This window comes from Bufo bufo, chromosome 6 (genome assembly GCF_905171765.1).
Source record: "Bufo bufo chromosome 6, aBufBuf1.1, whole genome shotgun sequence".
Lineage (NCBI taxonomy): Eukaryota > Metazoa > Chordata > Amphibia > Anura > Bufonidae > Bufo > Bufo bufo.
Window position 1 is genome coordinate 216916647 of NC_053394.1, and position 19952 is coordinate 216936598.

At 41.8% G+C, this 19952-nt stretch overlaps 1 protein-coding gene across 1 annotated transcript in view; it reads left to right on the forward strand.

The window, feature by feature from the left end:
- Window positions 1-13669, forward strand: part of ANXA11 (annexin A11) — a 96959-nt gene extending 83290 nt beyond the window's left edge. Inside the window, exon 15 of the mRNA XM_040434932.1 lies at window positions 12404-13669. Coding sequence (XP_040290866.1) covers window positions 12404-12463 — 60 coding nt within the window. The 3' untranslated portion in view covers window positions 12464-13669. The remainder of the gene's footprint in view (window positions 1-12403) is intronic.
- Window positions 13670-19952: the final 6283 nt, after the last annotated feature.

Here is a 19952-nt window from a genome sequence, read left to right on the forward strand (position 1 = left end):
CGCTGCGCACAGTCACGCATATACGCGTCATCTCGCGAGACGCGAGATTTCCTGTGAACGCGCGCACACAGGCGCGCGCGCTCACAGGAACGGAAGGTAAGAGAGTTGATCTCCAGCCTGCCAGCGGCGATCGTTCGCTGGCAGGCTGGAGATGTGTTTTTTTTAACCCCTAACAGGTATATTAGACGCTGTTTTGATAACAGCGTCTAATATACCTGCTACCTGGTCCTCTGGTGGTCCCCTTTGTTTGGATCGACCACCAGAGGACACAGGTAGCTCAGTAAAGTAGCACCAAGCACCACTACACTACACTACACCCCCCCCCCCGTCACTTATTAACCCCTTATTAGCCCCTGATCACCCCTAATCACCCCTGATCACCCCATATAGACTCCCTGATCACCCCCCTGTCATTGATTACCCCCCTGTCATTGATCAACCCCCTGTAAAGCTCCATTCAGACGTCCGCATGATTTTTACGGATCCACTGATAGATGGATCGGATCCGCAAAACGCATCCGGACGTCTGAATGAAGCCTTACAGGGGCGTGATCAATGACTGTGGTGATCACCCCATATAGACTCCCTGATCACCCCCCTGTCATTGATTACCCCCCTGTCATTGATTACCCCCCTGTAAAGCTCCATTCAGATGTCCGCATGATTTTTACGGATGCACTGATGCATGGATCGGATCCGCAAAACGCATCCGGTCGTCTGAATGAAGCCTTACAGGGGCATGATCAATGACTGTGGTGATCACCCCCCTGTCATTGATTACCCCCCTGTAAAGCTCCATTCAGATGTCCGCATGATTTTTACGGATGCACTGATAGATGGATCGGATCCGCAAAACGCATCCGGACGTCTGAATGAAGCCTTACAGGGGCATGATCAATGACTGTGGTGATCACCCCATATAGACTCCCTGATCACCCCCCTGTCATTGATTACCCCCCTGTCATTGATTACCCCCCTGTAAAGCTCCATTCAGATGTCCGCATGATTTTTACGGATGCACTGATAGATGGATCGGATCCGCAAAACGCATCCGGACGTCTGAATGAAGCCTTACAGGGGCATGATCAATGACTGTGGTGATCACCCCATATAGACTCCCTGATCACCCCCCTGTAAAGCTCCATTCAGATGTCCGCATGATTTTTACGGATGCACTGATACATGGATCGGATCCGCAAAACGCATCCGGTCGTCTGAATGAAGCCTTACAGGGGCATGATCAATGACTGTGGTGATCACCCCCCTGTCATTGATTACCCCCCTGTAAAGCTCCATTCAGATGTCCGCATGATTTTTACGGATGCACTGATAGATGGATCCGATCCGCAAAACGCATCCGGACGTCTGAATGAAGCCTTACAGGGGCATGATCAATGACTGTGGTGATCACCCCATATAGACTCCCTGATCACCCCCCTGTCATTGATCACCCCCCTGTCATTGATTACCCCCCTGTAAAGCTCCATTCAGATGTCCGCATGATTTTTACGGATGCACTGATAGATGGATCGGATCCGCAAAACGCATCCGGACGTCTGAATGAAGCCTTACAGGGGCATGATCAATGACTGTGGTGATCACCCCATATAGACTCCCTGATCACCCCCCTGTCATTGATCACCCCCCTGTCATTGATCACCCCCCTGTAAAGCTCCATTCAGATGTCCGCATGATTTTTACGGATGCACTGATAGATGGATCGGATCCGCAAAACGCATCCGGACGTCTGAATGAAGCCTTACACGGGCGTGATCAATGACTGTGGTTATCACCCCATATAGACTCCCTGATCACCCCCCCTGTCATTGATCACCCCCCCTGTCATTGATCACCCCCCTGTCATTGATCACCCCCCTGTCATTGATCACCCCCCTGTCATTGATCACCCCTCTGTAAGGCTCCATTCAGATATTTTTTTGGCCCAAGTTAGCGGAATTTTTTTTTTTTTTTCTTACAAAGTCTCATATTCCACTAACTTGTGTCAAAAAATAAAATCTCACATGAACTCACCATACCCCTCACGGAATCCAAATGCGTAAAATTTTTTAGACATTTATATTCCAGACTTCTTCTCACGCTTTAGGGCCCCTAGAATGCCAGGGCAGTATAAATACCCCACATGTGACCCCATTTCGGAAAGAAGACACCCCCAGGTATTCCGAGAGGGGCATATTGAGTCCATGAAAGATTGAAATTTTTGTCCCAAGTTAGCGGAACGGGAGACTTTGTGAGAAAAAAATTAAAAATATCAATTTCCGCTAACTTGTGCCAAAAAAAAAAAATTTCTATGAACTCGCCATGCCCCTCATTGAATACCTTGGGGTGTCTTCTTTCCAAAATGGGGTCACATGTGGGGTATTTATACTGCCCTGGCATTCTAGGGGCCCCAAAGCGTGAGAAGAAGTCTGGTATCCAAATGTCTAAAAATGCCCTCCTAAAAGGAATTTGGGCACCTTTGCGCATCTAGGCTGCAAAAAAGTGTCACACATCTGGTATCGCCGTACTCAGGAGAAGTTGGGGAATGTGTTTTGGGGTGTCATTTTACATATACCCATGCTGGGTGAGAGAAATATCTTGGTCAAATGCCAACTTTGTATAAAAAAATGGGAAAAGTTGTCTTTTGCCAAGATATTTCTCTCACCCAGCATGGGTATATGTAAAATGACACCCCAAAACACATTCCCCAACTTCTCCTGAATACGGCGATACCACATGTGTGACACTTTTTTGCAGCCTAGGTGGGCAAAGGGGCCCATATTCCAAAGAGCACCTTTAGGATTTCACAGGTCATTTACCTACTTACCACACATTAGGGCCCCTGGAAAATGCCAGAGCAGTATAACTACCCCACAAGTGACCCCATTTTGGAAAGAAGACACCCCAAGGTATTCCGTGAGGGGCATGGCGAGTTCCTAGAATTTTTTATTTTTTGTCACAAGTTAGTGGAAAATGCTTATTTTTTTTTTTTTTTTTTTTCATACAAAGTCTCATATTCCACTAACTTGTGACAAAAAATAAAAACTTCCATGAACTCACTTTGCCCATCAGCGAATACCTTGGGGTCTCTTCTTTCCAAAATGGGGTCACTTGTGGGGTAGTTATACTGCCCTGGCATTCTAGGGGCCCAAATGTGTGGTAAGGAGTTTGAAATCAAATTCTGTAAAAAATGACCTGTGAAATCCGAAAGGTGCTCTTTTGAATATGGGCCCCTTTGCCCACCTCGGCTGCAAAAAAGTGTCACACATCTGGTATCTCCGTAATCGGGAGAAGTTGGGGAATGTGTTTTGGGGTGTCATTTTACATATACCCATGCTGGGTGAGAGAAATATCTTGGCAAAAGACAACTTTTCCCATTTTTTTATACAAAGTTGGCATTTGACCAAGATATTTATCTCACCCAGCATGGGTATATGCAAAAAGACACCCCAAAACACATTCCTCAACTTCTCCTGAATACAGAGATACCAGATGTGTGACACTTTTTTGCAGCCTAGGTGGGCAAAGGGGCCCACATTCCAAAGAGCACCTTTCGGATTTCACAGGTCATTTACCTACTTACCACACATTTGGGCCCCTAGAATGCCAGGGCAGTATAACTACCCCACAAGTGACCCTATTTTGGAAAGAAGAGACCCCAAGGTATTCGCTGATGGGCATAGTGAGTTCATGGAAGTTTTTATTTTTTGTCACAAGTTTGTGGAATATGAGACTTTGTATGAAAAAAAAAAAAAAAAAAAAAATCATCATTTTCCACTAACTTGTGACAAAAAATAAAAAATTCTAGGAACTCGCCATGCCCCTCACGGAATACCTTGGGGTGTCTTCTTTCCAAAATGGGGTCACTTGTGGGGTAGTTATACTGCCCTGGTATTCTAGGGGCCCAAATGTGTGGTAAGGAGTTTGAAATCAAATTCAGGAAAAAATGAGGAGTGAAATCCGAAAGGTGCTCTTTGGAATATGGGCCCCTTTGCCCACCTAGGCTGCAAAAAAGTGTCACACATCTGGTATCCCCGTACTCAGGAGAAGTTGAGGAATGTGTTTTGGGGTGTCTTTTTACATATACCCATGCTGGGTGAGATAAATATCTTGGTCAAATGACAACTTTGTATAAAAAAATGGGAAAAGTTGTCTTTTGCCAAGATATTTCTCTCACCCAGCATGGGTATATATAAAATGACACCCCAAAACACATTCCCCACCTTCTCCTGAGTACGGAGATACCAGATGTGTGACACTTTTTTGCAGCCTAGGTGGGCAAAGGGGCCCATATTCCAAAGAGCACCTTTCGGATTTCACAGGTCATTTTTTACAGAATTTGATTTCAAACTCCTTACCACACATTTGGGCCCCTAGAATGCCAGGGCAGTATAACTACCCCACAAGTGACCCCATTTTGGAAAGAAGAGACCCCAAGGTATTCGCTGATGGGCATAGTGAGTTCATAGAACTTTTTATTTTTTGTCACAAGTTAGTGGAATATGAGACTTTGTAAGGAAAAAAATAAATAAATAAAAAATCATCATTTTCCGCTAACTTGTGACAAAAAATAAAAAGTTCTATGAACTCACTATGCCCATCAGCGAATACCTTAGGGTGTGTACTTTCAGAAATGGGGTCATTTGTGGGGTGTTTGTACTGTCTGGGCATTGTAGAACCTCAGGAAACATGACAGGTGCTCAGAAAGTCAGAGCTGCTTCAAAAAGCGGAAATTCACATTTTTGTACCATAGTTTGTAAACGCTATAACTTTTACCCAAACCATTTTTTTTTTACCCAAACATTTTTTTTTTATCAAAGACATGTAGAACTATAAATTTAGAGCAAAATTTCTATATGGATGTCGTTTTTTTTGCAAAATTTTACAACTGAAAGTGAAAAATGTCATTTTTTTGCAAAAAAATCGTTAAATTTCGATTAATAACAAAAAAAGTAAAAATGTCAGCAGCAATGAAATACCACCAAATGAAAGCTCTATTAGTGAGAAGAAAAGGAGGTAAAATTCATTTGGGTGGTAAGTTGCATGACCGAGCAATAAACGGTGAAAGTAGGGTAGGTCAGAAGTGTAAAAAGTGGCCTGGTCTTTCAGGGTGTTTAAGCACTGGGGGCTGAGGTGGTTAAATAAAGGGAAAAAAATGGTTAAAAATGTACCAGTCACTAGGGATGATTTAGACTATAAACGTCCTATGGGCGGTTGTTTATTTCTGATCAGACAGTGACAGCAGGGCACCCCAGAGAGAAGGCAGGGACAGTTCCCAGCCTTTTATATTGCTGTATACGCAGCGCTCAATGAGCGCTGTGTATACAGATCAGGAAATGCTATGTGCTTCCTGTCCCGGTCCGGTGGTCATGTAACCGCCGGGTCCGGGAGAGTGCAGGAGCTGTCGGGTCTTCCACAGACCAGAGCAGTATACTGCTGTACAGCCTCTCTGGGGGATGTATTTACCCCGTAACTGGGGCTATTATGTCAGACCCAGTTACAGGAGAAATCAATAGTAAAAAAAAAAGTTAAATGTCCCCCAGAGGTCTTGTATGACCTTATGGGGGACGCAAAGTGAAAATAAAAAAGGTTTCACATGTAAAAAAAAAAATCCCCAATTAAGTAATAAAAATTAAAAAAATAAAATAGACATATTTGGTATTGCCACGTCCGTGATGGCCGGCTTTATAAATATATCACATGATCCACCCCGTCCGATAAACACCATAAAAATTTTAAAAAATTAAAACTGTGTCAAAAAAAGCTACTTGGTGCAACACCAAGTGATCAAAAAGGCATAGGTCCCACAAAATGGTACCAATAAAACTGTCACCTCATCCCGCAAAAAATGAACCCCTCAAAAAATAAAAAACTTTAGCTCTCTGAACATGGAGACATTAACCCCTTAAGGACTCAGCCCTATTTCACCTTAAGGACTTGGCCATTTTTTGCAAATCTGACCAGTGTCACTTTAAGTGCTGATAACTTTAAAACGCTTTGACTTATCCAGGCCTTTCTGAGATTGTTTTTTCGTCACATATTGTACTTCATGACACTGCTAAAATTGGGTCAAAAAAGTTAATTTTTTTGCATAAAAAAAATACCATATTTACCAAAAATTTGAAAAAATTTGCAAATTTCAAAGTTTCAGTTTCTCTACTTCTGTAATACATGGTAATACCCCCAAAAATTGTGATTACTTTACATTCCCCATATGTGTACTTCATGTTTGTAGCATTTTGGGAATGATATTTTATTTTTTGGGGATGTTACAAGGCTTAGAAGTTTAGAAGCAAATCTTAAATTTTTTTAGAAATTTACAAAAAAACTATTTTTAGGGACCACTACAGGTCTGAAGTCACTTTGCGAGGCTTACATAATAGAAACCGCCCAAAAGTGACCCCATTCTATAAACTACACCCCTCAAGGTATTCAAAACTGATTTTACAAATTTCGTTAACCCTTTAGGTGTTGCACAAGAGTTATTGGCAAATGGGGATGAAATTTGAGAATTTCATTTTTTTGCCTAATTTTCCATTTTAACCCATTTTTTCCACTAACAAAGCAAGGGTTAACAGCCAAACAAGACTGTATCTTTATTGCCCTGACTCTGCCGTTTACAGAAACACCCCATATGTGGACGTAAACTACTGTACGGGCACACAGTAGGGCGTAGAGTGCAAGGTGCGCCGTTTGGTTTTTGGAAGCCAGATTTTGCTGGACTGTTTTTTTTACACCATGTCCCATTTGAAGCCCCTCTGATGCACCCCTAGAGTAGAAACTCCATAAAAGTGACCCCATCCAAGAAACTACACCCCTCAAGGTATTCAAAACTGATTTTACAAACTTTGTTAACCCTTTAGGTGTTCCACAAGATTTAATGGAAAATAGAGATACAATTTAAAAATTTCACTTTTTTGGCAGATTTTCCATTTTAATATATTTTTTTCCAGTTACAAAGCAAGGGTTAGCAGCCAAACAAAACTCATTATTTATGGCCCTGATTCTGCAGTTTACAGAAACACCCCATATGTGGTCGTAAACCGCTGAACGGGCGCAGAAGGAAAGGAATGCCATACGGTTTTTGGAAGGCAGATTTTGCTGGACTTTTTTTTTACACCATGTCCCATTTGAAGCCCCCCTGATGCACCCCTAGAGTAGAAACTCCAAAAAAGTGACCCCATTTTAGAAACTACGGGATAGGGTGGCAGTTTTGTTGGTACTAGTTTAGGGTACATATGATTTTTGGTTGCTCTATGTTAGACTTTTTTGTGCGGCAAAGTAACAAGAAATAGATTTTTTGGCACGTTTATTTTTTTTTGTTATTTACAACATTCGTCTGACAGGTTAGATCATGTGGTCATTTTATAGAGCAGGTTGTCACGGATGCGGCGATACCTAATATGTATACAATTCTTTTTATTTATGTAAGTTTTACACAATGATTTCATTTTTAAAACCAAAAAAATGTTTTAGTGTCTCCATAGTCTAAGAGCCATAGTTTTTTCAGTTTTTGGGCGATTATCTTAAGTAGGGTCTAATTTTTTGCGGGATGAGATGACGGTTTGATTGGCACTATTTTGGGGTGCATATGACTTTTTGATCGCTTGCTATTACACTTTTTGTGACGTAAGATGACAAAAAATTGCTTTTATTTTTTTTTTTTTTACGGTGGTCACCTGAGGGGTTAGGTCATGTGATATTTTTATAGAGCCGGTCGATACGGATGCGGCGATACCTAATATGTATACTTTTTTTTATTTATTTAAGTTTTACACAATGATTTCATTTTTGAAGCAAAAAAATATGTTTTAGTGTTTCCATAGTCTAAGAGCCATAGTTTTTTCAGTTTTTGGGCGATTATCTTGGGTAGGGTATGATTTTTGCGGGATGAGATGACTGTTTGATTTGTACTATTTTGGCGTACATGCAACTTTTTTGATCACTTTTATTACCTTTTTTGGGAAGTAAGGTGGGCAAAATTTCAATTTCCTCATAGTTTTTATTTTTTTATTTTTATGGCGTTCACCATGCGGGGAAAGTAACATGAGCTTTAATAGATCAGGTCATTACGGACGCGGCGATACCAAACATGTGTAGGGAATTTTATTTATTTCATTTTTAATCAGTGATAAATGTGTTTTTTGATTTTTACTTTTTTTTTACATTTTTTTTTTACCCAGACCCACTTGGTTCTTGAATATCCAATGGGTCTGATGTCTGTATAATACAGTACAGTACACCATATAGTGTTTTGTACTGTATTTTACTTAAACTTTGTCAGAACAGATCTCTGCCTTTAGCACAGATCTGTTCAGCACCATGGACAGCAGGATGCCTGAGACGGCGTCCTGTTGCCATGCGAACCTTCCCCGTCTGCTCAGTAGTGGTCAGAACTTCGCAGACGGGGAAGGGTAAGGACGGGGCTGTCTGGGATCTCTCAACCTCTCCATCGGGGGGCTGCAAAGGCACAGCAGTCCCCCGATGGGAGAGGGAGGGAGCTCCCTCTTACTGTTAACTTTTTCCATACAGCGGTCCGTACGGACCGTGGTATGGAAAGGGTTAAACGGCTGACATCTGCACAGATGTCAGCCGTTTATACCAGGGTGTCAGCAATGTGCTGGTACCCTGGTATACCCACTAAAAACCAACGATTATTCAAGGGGAGGCGGGCGGGGGATCGCGATCCCGCCTGCTTCACCTCCCGCACCGCCCCTGCACCTCCCACCGGCAAAAAATCATGCAGGGGGGGTGGAAAATCGATATTTTAGGGACACTAAAATTTCTGATTCCCGCGGTCAGGGACCGCGGGGATCAGAAACTGCAGAAAGCGCAGCAAACCACAGGTCTGAATTGACCTACGGTTTGCGGCGATCGCCGACACGGGGGGGGGGGGTCACATGTGACCCCCCCTGGCATCGTGACAGGATGCCGGCTGAATGATTTCAGCCGGCATCCTGTTCCGATTAACCCCTGCGGCGCCGGCATAATGATTTAAAGTTAGGACGTACCGGTACGCCCTGCGTCCTTAAGGGGTTAAAACATAATTTTTTGTTTCAAAAATGCTATTATTGTGTTAAAGTGAAATAAATAATAAAAAGTGTATATTAGGTATCGCCTCATCCGTAACAACCAACTCTATAAAAATATCACATGACCTAACCCCTCAGGTGAACACCGTAAAAAATAAAAACAGTGCCAAAAAAGCCATTTCTTTGGCAAAAAATTGCAACCCCAAGTGATCAAAAAGGCATATGCCCCCCAAAATAGTACCAATCAAACTGTCACCTCATCCTCCAAAAAAATGAGATTCAAACTAAGACAATCGGTCAAAAAATTTAAAAAAACTGTGACTCTCAGACTATGGAGACACTAAAACATCATTTTTTTTGTTTAAAAAATGCTATTATTGTGTAAAACTTAAATAAATAAAAAAAAGTATACATATTAGGTATTGCCACGTCCGTAACGAACTGCCATATAAAAATGTCACATGACCTAACCCCTCAGGTGAACGCTGTAAAAATAAATAAATAAAAACTGTGCTTAACCAATTTTTTGGTCACCTTGCCCCATAAAGTGTAATAATGAATAATCAAAAAATCATATGTACCCAAAAATGGTACCAATAAAAACGGAAACTCTTCCTGCAAAAAAATTAGCCCCTGCACAAGACGATCGGCAGAAAAAATAAATAAATATGGCGTTCAGAAAATGGAGACACAAAAACTTTGTTTTTTCAAAAATGCTTTATTATGTAAAACTGAATGTTATGCAAGCGGGTGTGGACCCACTGCGCCACTGACTGGGTATACTCCGGAGGGGCGTAACTAAGCAGCTACCTGGTATTCACTAGAGCCCCTGATGGTGGGGATAGGCTTGGGCCGTAGGGTAGCTGCCAGGTGCCACTCCAGAGTAGTCCCCAAGTCAGTGGCAGCTGACCAGGGGGTCAGAGTGCTCGGCGCAAGCACCGAGGGGACGAGCGTGGCCAGGAGGATCCGGGTCAGGACAGGCAGCGATCCAGCAATGTCAGTAAGCGAAGTCTTAGGTCAGAGGCAAGTGATAAAAATTTGAGGGACTCAGTCTGGAAGTTTTGCAATTCAAATGTATTTTTAATTTTTTCATTTTTCTGCATCATCCATATGCCCGTGGTAAATTAAGGAATAAGGAAGGATTATTTCTGACCAGACGTTTCGGTCACGGTGGACCTTCATCAGTGGTCATGTTATCTGTGTACTGGATAAAGGTTTGCCTGGGCGCTGGGTCCTGCATCCAGCGCCCAGGCAAACCTTTATCCAGTACACAGATAACATGACCACTGATGAAGGTCCACCGTGACCGAAACGTCTGGTCAGAAATAATCTGTTATTCCTTAATTTACCACGGGCATATGGATGATGCAGAAAAATGAAAAAATTAAAAATACATTTGAATTGCAAAACTTCCAGACTGAGTGCCTCAAATGTTTATCACTTGGATACGGCCTAATAAGCCCTTGATCGGCACCGGTGATACTACTTGAACAGAGTGCGGTTCCTCACTTCTCTACAGATTAGGTCAGAGGCAGGCGGAAAACAAAGTCCATAAACGAGGTCAGAGGCAGGCATCAAACAGGCAAAGTCCAGGAGTTCAATAGCAGGATTCGGTACACAGGAAGGCAGTAAAGATAAACACCTTTGCACTGGGACTAGACAAGCTAGACACTGAGGTTGCTCAGGCAACTTCCTGTAGCAGGAAGTGCCTTTAAATACAAGCTGCAATCCGGCCATTGGCTGCTGAGACAGAGGGCGTGTATGTGTTGCCACATAGGAAAGAGAGACACACCCACGCAAGCTTCAGCAGCAGTGCAAGTCTCCAGCAGCAAGGAAACAGAGCCAAGTTAGTTTCTGCCCGTGTTTGTTAGCTGGGCGGCAGGAGGGAAAAGAGGGAGCCCGTGCCTGCTGATAGGGGCAGCGGCGCCGACACAGACCGCTGGGCTAGCACTGAAACAAACAAAGAAAGTAGGCATATTTTATATCATCGTGTCCGTAATAACCTGCTCTGTAAAAGTAGCACATGATCTACCCTGTCAGATGAATGTTGTAAAAATTAAAAACAGTGCCAAAACAGCCATTTTTTGGTTGCCTTGCCTCACAAAAAGCGTAATATAGAGCAATTAATTATTATATGTACCCCAAAATAGTACCAATAAAACTGGCACCTTAACCCCTAGTTTCCAAAATGGGGTCACTTTTTGGGAGTTTCTACTGTAAGGGTGCATCGGGGGGCTTCAAATGGGACATGGCATCTAAAAACCAGTTCAGCAAAATCCGCCTTCCAAAAACCATATGGCGCTCCTTTTCTTCTGCGCCCTGTCGTGTGCCCTTACATTAGTTTACGACCGTCCCCTTGAAATTAATGGGATGGCTTGGGTGTAATTACACTTGCTCACCGCTGCAGAGGCGACGGCTAGAAGGTAAACAGTGAAGAGGAGGCAGCGCCTCCTCTTCAAACAGCTGATCGTCGGGGGTGCCGGGTGTCGGACCCCCGCCGATCTGATATTGAGGACCTATCCTGAGGATAGGTCATCAATATTAAAAGCCCGGAGAACCCCTTTAAGTAATAAATATTTTATGAGATATCTGTTTTAAAAGCAGAGAAATAAAAAAAAAATTTAATCGCACATTTTTCAAAATTTTTGTTAAATTTAGGATCTTTTCATAAATAAAGGGGAAATATATTGACTCAAATTTACCACTTTCATGAAGTACAATGTGTCACGAGAAAACAATCTCAGAATGGCTTGGATAAGTAAAAGTGTTCCAAAGTTATTACCACATAACGTGACACATGTCAGATTTGCAAAATTTGGCCTGGTCAGGAAGGGGGTAAATGGCCCGGTCTGGAAGTGGTTAATCATGTCACTAGTCATGTGGTTGCACAGAGGAGGAGTGGGCCGTTTATAAATCAGACAACCGGGCAGTTAAAATAAGGAAAGTATGTAAGTAGGTTTAATCAACTTTTTTTTATCTGGCGAGGTAAAGCAACTGTGAAGACATCCGAAGTTGCACTGGGCCTAATTATGTTTTAAAATGGCAGCATTTGCAGTTGTACTAGCCCATGCTGTAGATTTGAAAACTGTGCAGATTTTTTCACAACCCCTATTCACTTAAATTTCACCATAGTTTGCTGCAGAATTTCTGTGTGGAGTCCATGAACAAAATCTACCTATTGTGAAAATGTCTTAATGAGCAGGTGGCCAATGGTCATATCAGCATTCACATCAGTATGGAGGCAGGGTGTTTACCAAAATATTATTTAGGAGCCCAATATTTTCTAAGAAAATCCCTGCACAGAACGCAAAGTATAATGTTTTAAAATTGGAATGTTGTGCCATGTGTTAAATGTGCTTGCTCCACTTTCATAGGGTGACACATCTGGAGACTACAAGAAGATCCTGCTGAAGCTTTGTGGTGGCAATGACTGAGCGGTGTTCCCACCTTCTGACTCAAGGACTCTTCATCTATGTTTTTGTCTCTCATTTTCTATGCTTAGATGCATCATGAGCTCACTGCCCAGGATTCTAATATAAAACCCTGGACATTTAGCTCCTCAGTGGTAGTTTGCACCTCTACATGATCTGTATATAGTTGTTTTAAAGAAAAGCACAATCCACAATTCCTTTTACTCTGTTTCCTCTTATTAGGTTGTGTTCTGGTTCAGATAAAATGTTATATTATATATGTGAAAGGCAGGGGTCGCTGCTACAGTATGTATTGGCAAATCTCAACTTTGCTGAAACCCTCTTTTTCCCCAATTAAATATTTTACTGTATGCATGTGCTTTTTGTAAGTAGAACATCTTTCTGGTGACTACAACATAGACCCAGAATTTGAATATTATTGTGCCATGTATGCTTGGAGAACAGAGGGGTGGTCTGGGATAGTACTTTTTAATTCAATAAAGGCTAAGTTCACACCACCGGTACTGATCCAGCATGTCAGTTTTAGTTAATACTTGTATTTTCCTGAAATAATTCTGAAGCACTTTTCTTAGAAGTTCAGTATTCTTCCATTCCCCTGTTATTCCTCTTAAATATTCATTAATAATTTAATAACTAGGTGTTACAAATTCTCTTGCCAAAGAGTATGTACCTACACAGTTCTTTCGTACTGATTGCACGGTGTCAGACTATGTAGGGACACACACTAACTGCTAATACCAAGTTGTCAATTTATTGATAAATTCCCAGCAGGAATAATAGGAGCAGCATACTGCAGAGTTGTAAGAAAAGATGCGCAAGACTTTTGTGGAGAATACAAGTATTTCCTAAAAAGAAAACCTGTCAAGAGAAGTGACAGGTCCTTATTAAATGAAATGTCTTTCAAAAAGATCCCACCCTTCTTGCAGTGTATGAAAGCACCGGAGTGGTGCTTGTAAGTTCATCGCCTCCCTTATGATCAGGAGAAACGGTTTTGACATTTAATGCAACTCATTCTTTATGAAAAGGCGGCTAAATATGAAAAAGTCCCTTTGGACATTTTGTTGTCTCATGAATAGATGTATATGAGCTGCAAAATATTTGCTTTAAAGTGTGCTAGGGTGATAAGTGAGAGTGACATAATAAAGTGTACCAGGGATCATAATCTATCAAAGAATATTGTTAAAATAAAAACAGCCTTTGTCAAACAAACCTGCAATGTAATTTGTGTGTAATGGGAATTTCACTTGGTGATCCGCTAGCCTGACCAGAAATACTAATATTTCATATTTTAGAATTGGTCAAATATGTTTTTAAGATATTATATTGTGCCTATATTATGTCTTTATGTTTAAAATTTATATTACATCTACAGATGTTTACAGATATTTCATGTGTGATTAAATATGTACTATTCAATTTCTGCTGAGTTTATATGATTTCTTGATTATTTTTTTTGATCCAGTGTTTTATATTGTACAGACCAGTCCAAAAAAGCTGAACCAGCTGATATCCTTCTTCTAGTAGATATAGTTTTTGCTTTCGGTGAATTTTTCTTCCTTACTAATCTCATGTGTTTTACCAATGGGATTCATAGCAGCCCTTCAGTATGGTGGCATAGGAATTAAACATTTGCTGCCATATTCCACCACAAATTCTAGTTGATTGCACAAAATATTCCCTAAAACCCCCTACACTTCTTGCTTACACAATAAACTTTATAGTGGCTCAAGCTCTGAACAGCAGCTTAACGCGCCCAGTGCTTGTGCAGAATAGGATGCTTTTTTATGGATACTGGGACTAAGCTCTACACTGTATACATAAGGTATAGACAGGCAGCTAGGGGCCTTCTAACGACCTGCTGTAGTAAAGCATGACCAGTGCAGGAAGGCGCAAGGGTCCGTCTTTGACGGAAGGTATGTAAGGTTCCTGGCCTCGGTAAAGTAAGAGCCGGTATTTTCAGGTGTCAGCGGCAGCTAATGCTGATTGACACTTTACTATTTTAGTATGGCTGTATAGCTGATCCGGGTAGGCAAAGTGCCGGGTGGGTGACTACTCCCCACATTCCAGGCCGGGTCTTGACTGGTCTATAAAAAAAACAGCCGGCAGTGTCAGCTGGAAGTGATTACCTCTCTCTGACAGAGGAGCTCTGGTGTGGGAACTGAGCTCTGTGTTGGGCTGGAAAGCTGAGACCTGTGTCTTGGGAGTGCAGGCCTCCTAAAGTCTGCATTTGGACTGCTAGAGGCAGAACCGCCGACAAGGTGATGTTTTTTTATGCACATACTTTCTACTGTGTGAACATACACCATCCTTGCAAAGAGTGTTTTTGTTTGACCTTATGTGTGAATAAACATGGACATTTGAATTATGAACTTGTGCTTTGCCTCTGTACTGCACCCGCTTATCCCAGAGCGAATCCCCACACCAGCTATACAGTTCAATGGGCCACAGCAAGCAGATTCTGGGTGTTTAGGAAGTATCCCAATGAAATGGCCGACTGGGAACCTTCTAACCTAAAGTTATTATTTGTGTATTTTACACATAAGAATCCGTTTTCTATTTACTTTTGTGGGAAGAAAATTCCATGTGATCTTTTTTTTCATTTGTGCAATAGTTTGTAAAAATGTACACTTTATTTTGTGTTTTGTTTTTTTTTGTTTTTTTACTGACGACAGGTTCATTAGTGTATATAGTTTTTTACTTTTATTACTAGATTTTCACAGGGCAGTTTTTCCTTTTTCTCATCACTGATGTTAGTTGGGGAAGAGTTGAAAAGGTTATAAAAAGTGATGGCAACTTGTCTTCACATTTTCAGTCCATTCAGATCAGATCTCTTGGAAAGGAGCAGCATTGTCCAGAAATTAACACTGGATGGGCCTGGGCCTCTTTGTTCTCATGTTCGATGGGAAACTGTTTGGTAGTATCCCCATCATCGGCAAATAACTTCATAGTAACATATGAAAAAGACACATGTCCATCTAGGAAATGATCTCTTAGAAGTTGCATCCAATTTTCCTCATGTTATTAAAAATAAATTTCTTGCTTTAAATCAGGCAATCAGATTGATTACCTGAATCAGCAACCTTTCTCCAGAATTCTAGTAACTATAGCTAGTAACAGGCGTTGCTAGGTTAAAACATTCAGGGCCTGGGCGCCAGGCCCCGCATGTACTGCCTGCCAGATAGATCCAACTGTATTGCCATCCTCAGGAGGGCAATACAATTGAATCTAATATAATATAAAAATAATAGCATAGAAAAAGCTTGAGTGGCACTACGTGAATGTCATAGTAGTCCTGTACTGATAACGTCACAGATGCAAACCAAAGCATATGTAGTAGATCATGCGGTGGTGCTCTGCATCGACAGGCAATATCTTCAAAGATCCAGTGCACAAGAAAAAGAAAAATGCGGCACTCACCTTCGGATATAAAAAACTTTATTTATTCTTCCATTGCTTAAAAATGGGTCAGTGGGACAGACAACATTTGATGCACATGTAAAAAGTGTAATCTAATGCCTTGCAAGAGCTGAAGGACCTGTGATGACATCACAGTCCATGTGATCAGTTCTAAATGCAGTAGCTGAAAAGGACCTGCAATGATGTCACCATCATGTGACCAGTGCAGGAGAGGATGGCTCAGCAGTGAAGAGAAGTCCTGTGGAGAAGCTGTGGTAAGGTCTGCAACATGAGGAGAGGTAAGTGAAGGGGTAGGTTACTCAGTGTGAGAGGCAGAGCAATGTTGAGAGTTGTAGTTATTTAAGTGGGACTGTATGTTAGGGGTGAAGTTATTTACATGGGACTGAATATTGAGGGGTGATATTTACATGGGACTGTATGTTGAAGGTGGCTGGGGAGGGGGTGATGTTATTTACGTGGGACTGCATGCAGAGGAGCTCTTTATCTATTCCTGGACTTATGATGGAATTGTCGGTGAGTACTCTCACTGATGGAGTGAGGCTGCTGTATTATGTTTAATGTATTGACACATATGTTTTGTTTATGTTGTAGTTTTACAAAGTTATTCAGAAGAAAGAATACATACAGATCTGATGTCTCACGTTTCTTGACTTCTGAATTATTGTTAAGCTGTCTGACTAGTGTTATACAACAGTCAATAGCGCGAAGCAGAACAGTAAAAAGACACCCACGTGGTGGTCTGGAATAAACGGAGACGACATTACTGCAGCATGAGTCTAAGATCAGGAACAAAGTACCAGGCTGATGACACGCTACCGCCGACACAGCAAGGCAGGACTGTATTTTTGAGAGGGCTGTAGATAGAGAGGGATGTTATGTACATGGGACTGTATATTGGAGGAGGCTGGAGAGATGGTGTGATGGTATCTACATAGGACTCTATGGCGGAGAAGGGAAATAATGTTATTTACATGGGACTGTATGGTGGAGGGGCTGAGGAATTATAATTTTTGAGGACAGTAAACAGAGGAATATAACTACAGGGGGCATTATAAATACTGGGGGCGCTTCAAGGCGAGCATTATAACAGTAGGGGGCAATATAAATAGTGGGGGCAATGTGTGGGCATTATAACGGTAGGGGACTATATAAATACTGGGGCACTTCAGGGTGAGCATTAGAACAGTAGGGGGGCATTATAAATACTGGGGGCACTGTGGGGACATTTTAAATCCAGGGGACATTAAGCGTTCTTATTACTACTGGGGGCTCTATAGGAGGGACTTATAGATCCACATTATTTCTATTTAGAGCATTATGGGGGCCTTATTACTACTGAGGGGTCTGCAGAGAGCTTTATTACCACTGGGATAACAATGGGGGGGCCTTATTTCTAATAGGGGCTCTGTAAGGACATTATTAATACCGGAGGGCTCTTCTACTAATAGAGGCACTCTTGGGGAGCACTATCGCTGTAGGGGGAAGTATTAATAATGAGGGAATTCTAGAGGGAATTACTATTGGTGGGACTATGAGGAGTACTATTACTATGGGGGGCACTCATTTTTCTTCAGGATAGTATTTGGGGGTTGAGAAAAGTGAGGAAGCTAAGATGTCTGTGTTTCACACTCTGCAAAGACGAGGCGCGGCTGAGAGAAGTTATGCAGACCGAATAGAGAAGATGATGACAGAGAAGATCTACATCAGAGGAGACGTCACCTGGGAGGCACTGGATGTGAAAGGTACGTGCTGCTGTATAGCTGTTTAGCAAGTACAGCAAAATGTCTTCAGTGCTAGTGTTTGCAGGGGGGGGTGGGGGTGGAGATTGGTTGACTTAGAGAATTGGGCAATATTCATTGGGGCTTGGGCCCCGGATCTTTTGAGACCCTAGCAATGCCCCTGGCTAGTAATATTATACTCGGGAAAGCCATCCAGGCCGCTTCACCATCACCACCTCCTCTGGCAGAGAGTTCTATAGTCTCACTGCTCTTACAGTAAATTACTCCCTTCTTTCCGTATAAGCCTTCTTATAGATGATACCCCCTAGTTATAGCTGCAGCACTTTGTATAAATAGATGATGGGAGAGATCTCTGTATTGACCTTTCATATACTTATACATAGTTATTAGATCTCCTCTCAGCTGTCTCTTTTTTTTTTCTAAACTAAATAGCCCTAATTTTCACTTGAGTCCACCCATTTTATTTGTTACTTTCATTGCCTAGCTTTGAACCTGCCATGCTCTTCTATGTCTTTCTTGTGTACAGGAGCCCAGAACTGTACACAATACTCTGTGTGGTCTGACTAGTGATTTGTAAAGTGGTTTAACCTGCCATGGCAACTCTCCATTCCCACTGACATCCCGCACAGGCACTGCAGCACTCGCCTATCTTCTGCTTGGTGGGAGCCGTCAGACTCCTGTGTGCCATTCTGCAGACTGCAGCCTGGTTGCTAGGTCTCTTTCTGTGTGTGTATTAGTGTCTATTCATTGAACCTCTCCCTTCAGCATTGCAAGGATTAATTCCCCATTTGCTCGGTGTTCACTTGTTTGACTAATGAGCTCATCAACCCTCCTATAAAGTGTATAGAAACATAGAATGTGTCGGCAAATAAGAACCATTTGGCCCATCTAGTCTGCCCAATATACTGAATACTATGAATAGCCCTTGGCCCTATCTTATATGAAGGATGGCCTTATGCCTATCCCATGCATGCTTAAACTCCTTCACTGTATTTGCAGCTACCACTTTTGCAGGAAGGCTATTCCATGCATCCAGTACTCATTCAGTAAAGTAATACTTCCTGATATTACTTTTAAACCTTTGCCCCTCTAATTTAAAACGATGTCCTCTTGTAGCAGTTTTTCTTCTTTTAAATATTCTCTCCTCTTTTACTTTGTTGATTCTCTTTATGTATTTAAAAGTTTCTATCATATCCCCTCTGTCTCTTCTTTCTTCCAAGCTATATGTGTTAAGGTCCTGTAATCTTTCCTGGTAAGTTTTATCCTGCAATCCATGTACCAGTTTAGTAGCTCTTCTCTGAGCTCTCTCCAAAGTATCAATATCCTCCTGGAGATATGGTCTCCAGTACTGAGCACAATACTCCAAATGAGGTCTCACTAGTGCTCTGTAGAGCGGCATGAGCACCTCCCTCTTTCTACTGCTAATGCCTCTTCCTATACACCCAAGCATTCTGCTAGCTTTTCCTGCTGCTCTATGACATTGTCTGCCTACCTTTAAGTCTTCTGAAATAACGACCCCTAAATCCCTTTCCTCAGATACTGAGGTTAGGACTGTATCACTGATTTTATATTATGCTCTTGGGTTTTTACGCCCCAGGTGCATTATCTTGCACTTATCAACATTAAATTTTAGTTGCCAGATTTTTTACCATTCCTCTAGTTTTCCTAAATCCTTTTGCATTTGGTGTATCCCTCCAGGAACATCAACCCTGTTACAAATCTTTGTGTCATCTGCAAAAAGACACACCTTACCATCGAGACCTTCTGCAATTTCCCTGATAAAGATATTAAACAATATGGGTCCCTGTTCTGCCCATTTTGTGCATAGTAAATGTATGTAATGTGCTGAAAAGATTATACTGCAATGTTATGTTTGACGTTGCTGCCATCTAGTGGTCAAAGTTAGTTACTACTTTGCCAGAACTTTACAGGAAGTGTATTTTTCTCAGAGTCAGAGGCAGTAACCTTTAACCTGGAACTGTATTTTCTCCATTTCATGACTGCTCCTGGATCTAGCAGGCTGCATGCAGAGGAGCTCTTTATCTATTCCTGGACTTATGATGGAATTGTCTGTGAGTACTCTCACTGATGGAGTGAGGCTGCTATATTATGTTTAATGTATTGACATATGTTTTGTTGTAGTTTTACAAAGTTATTCAGAAAAAAGAATACATACAGATCTGATGTCTCACGTTTCTTGACTTCTGAATTATTGTTAAGCTGTCTGACTAGTGTTATACAGTCAATAACGCGAAGCAGAACAGTAAAAAGACACCCACGTGGCGGTCTGGAATAAACAGACGCCATTACTGCAGCATGAGTCTAAGATCAGGAAC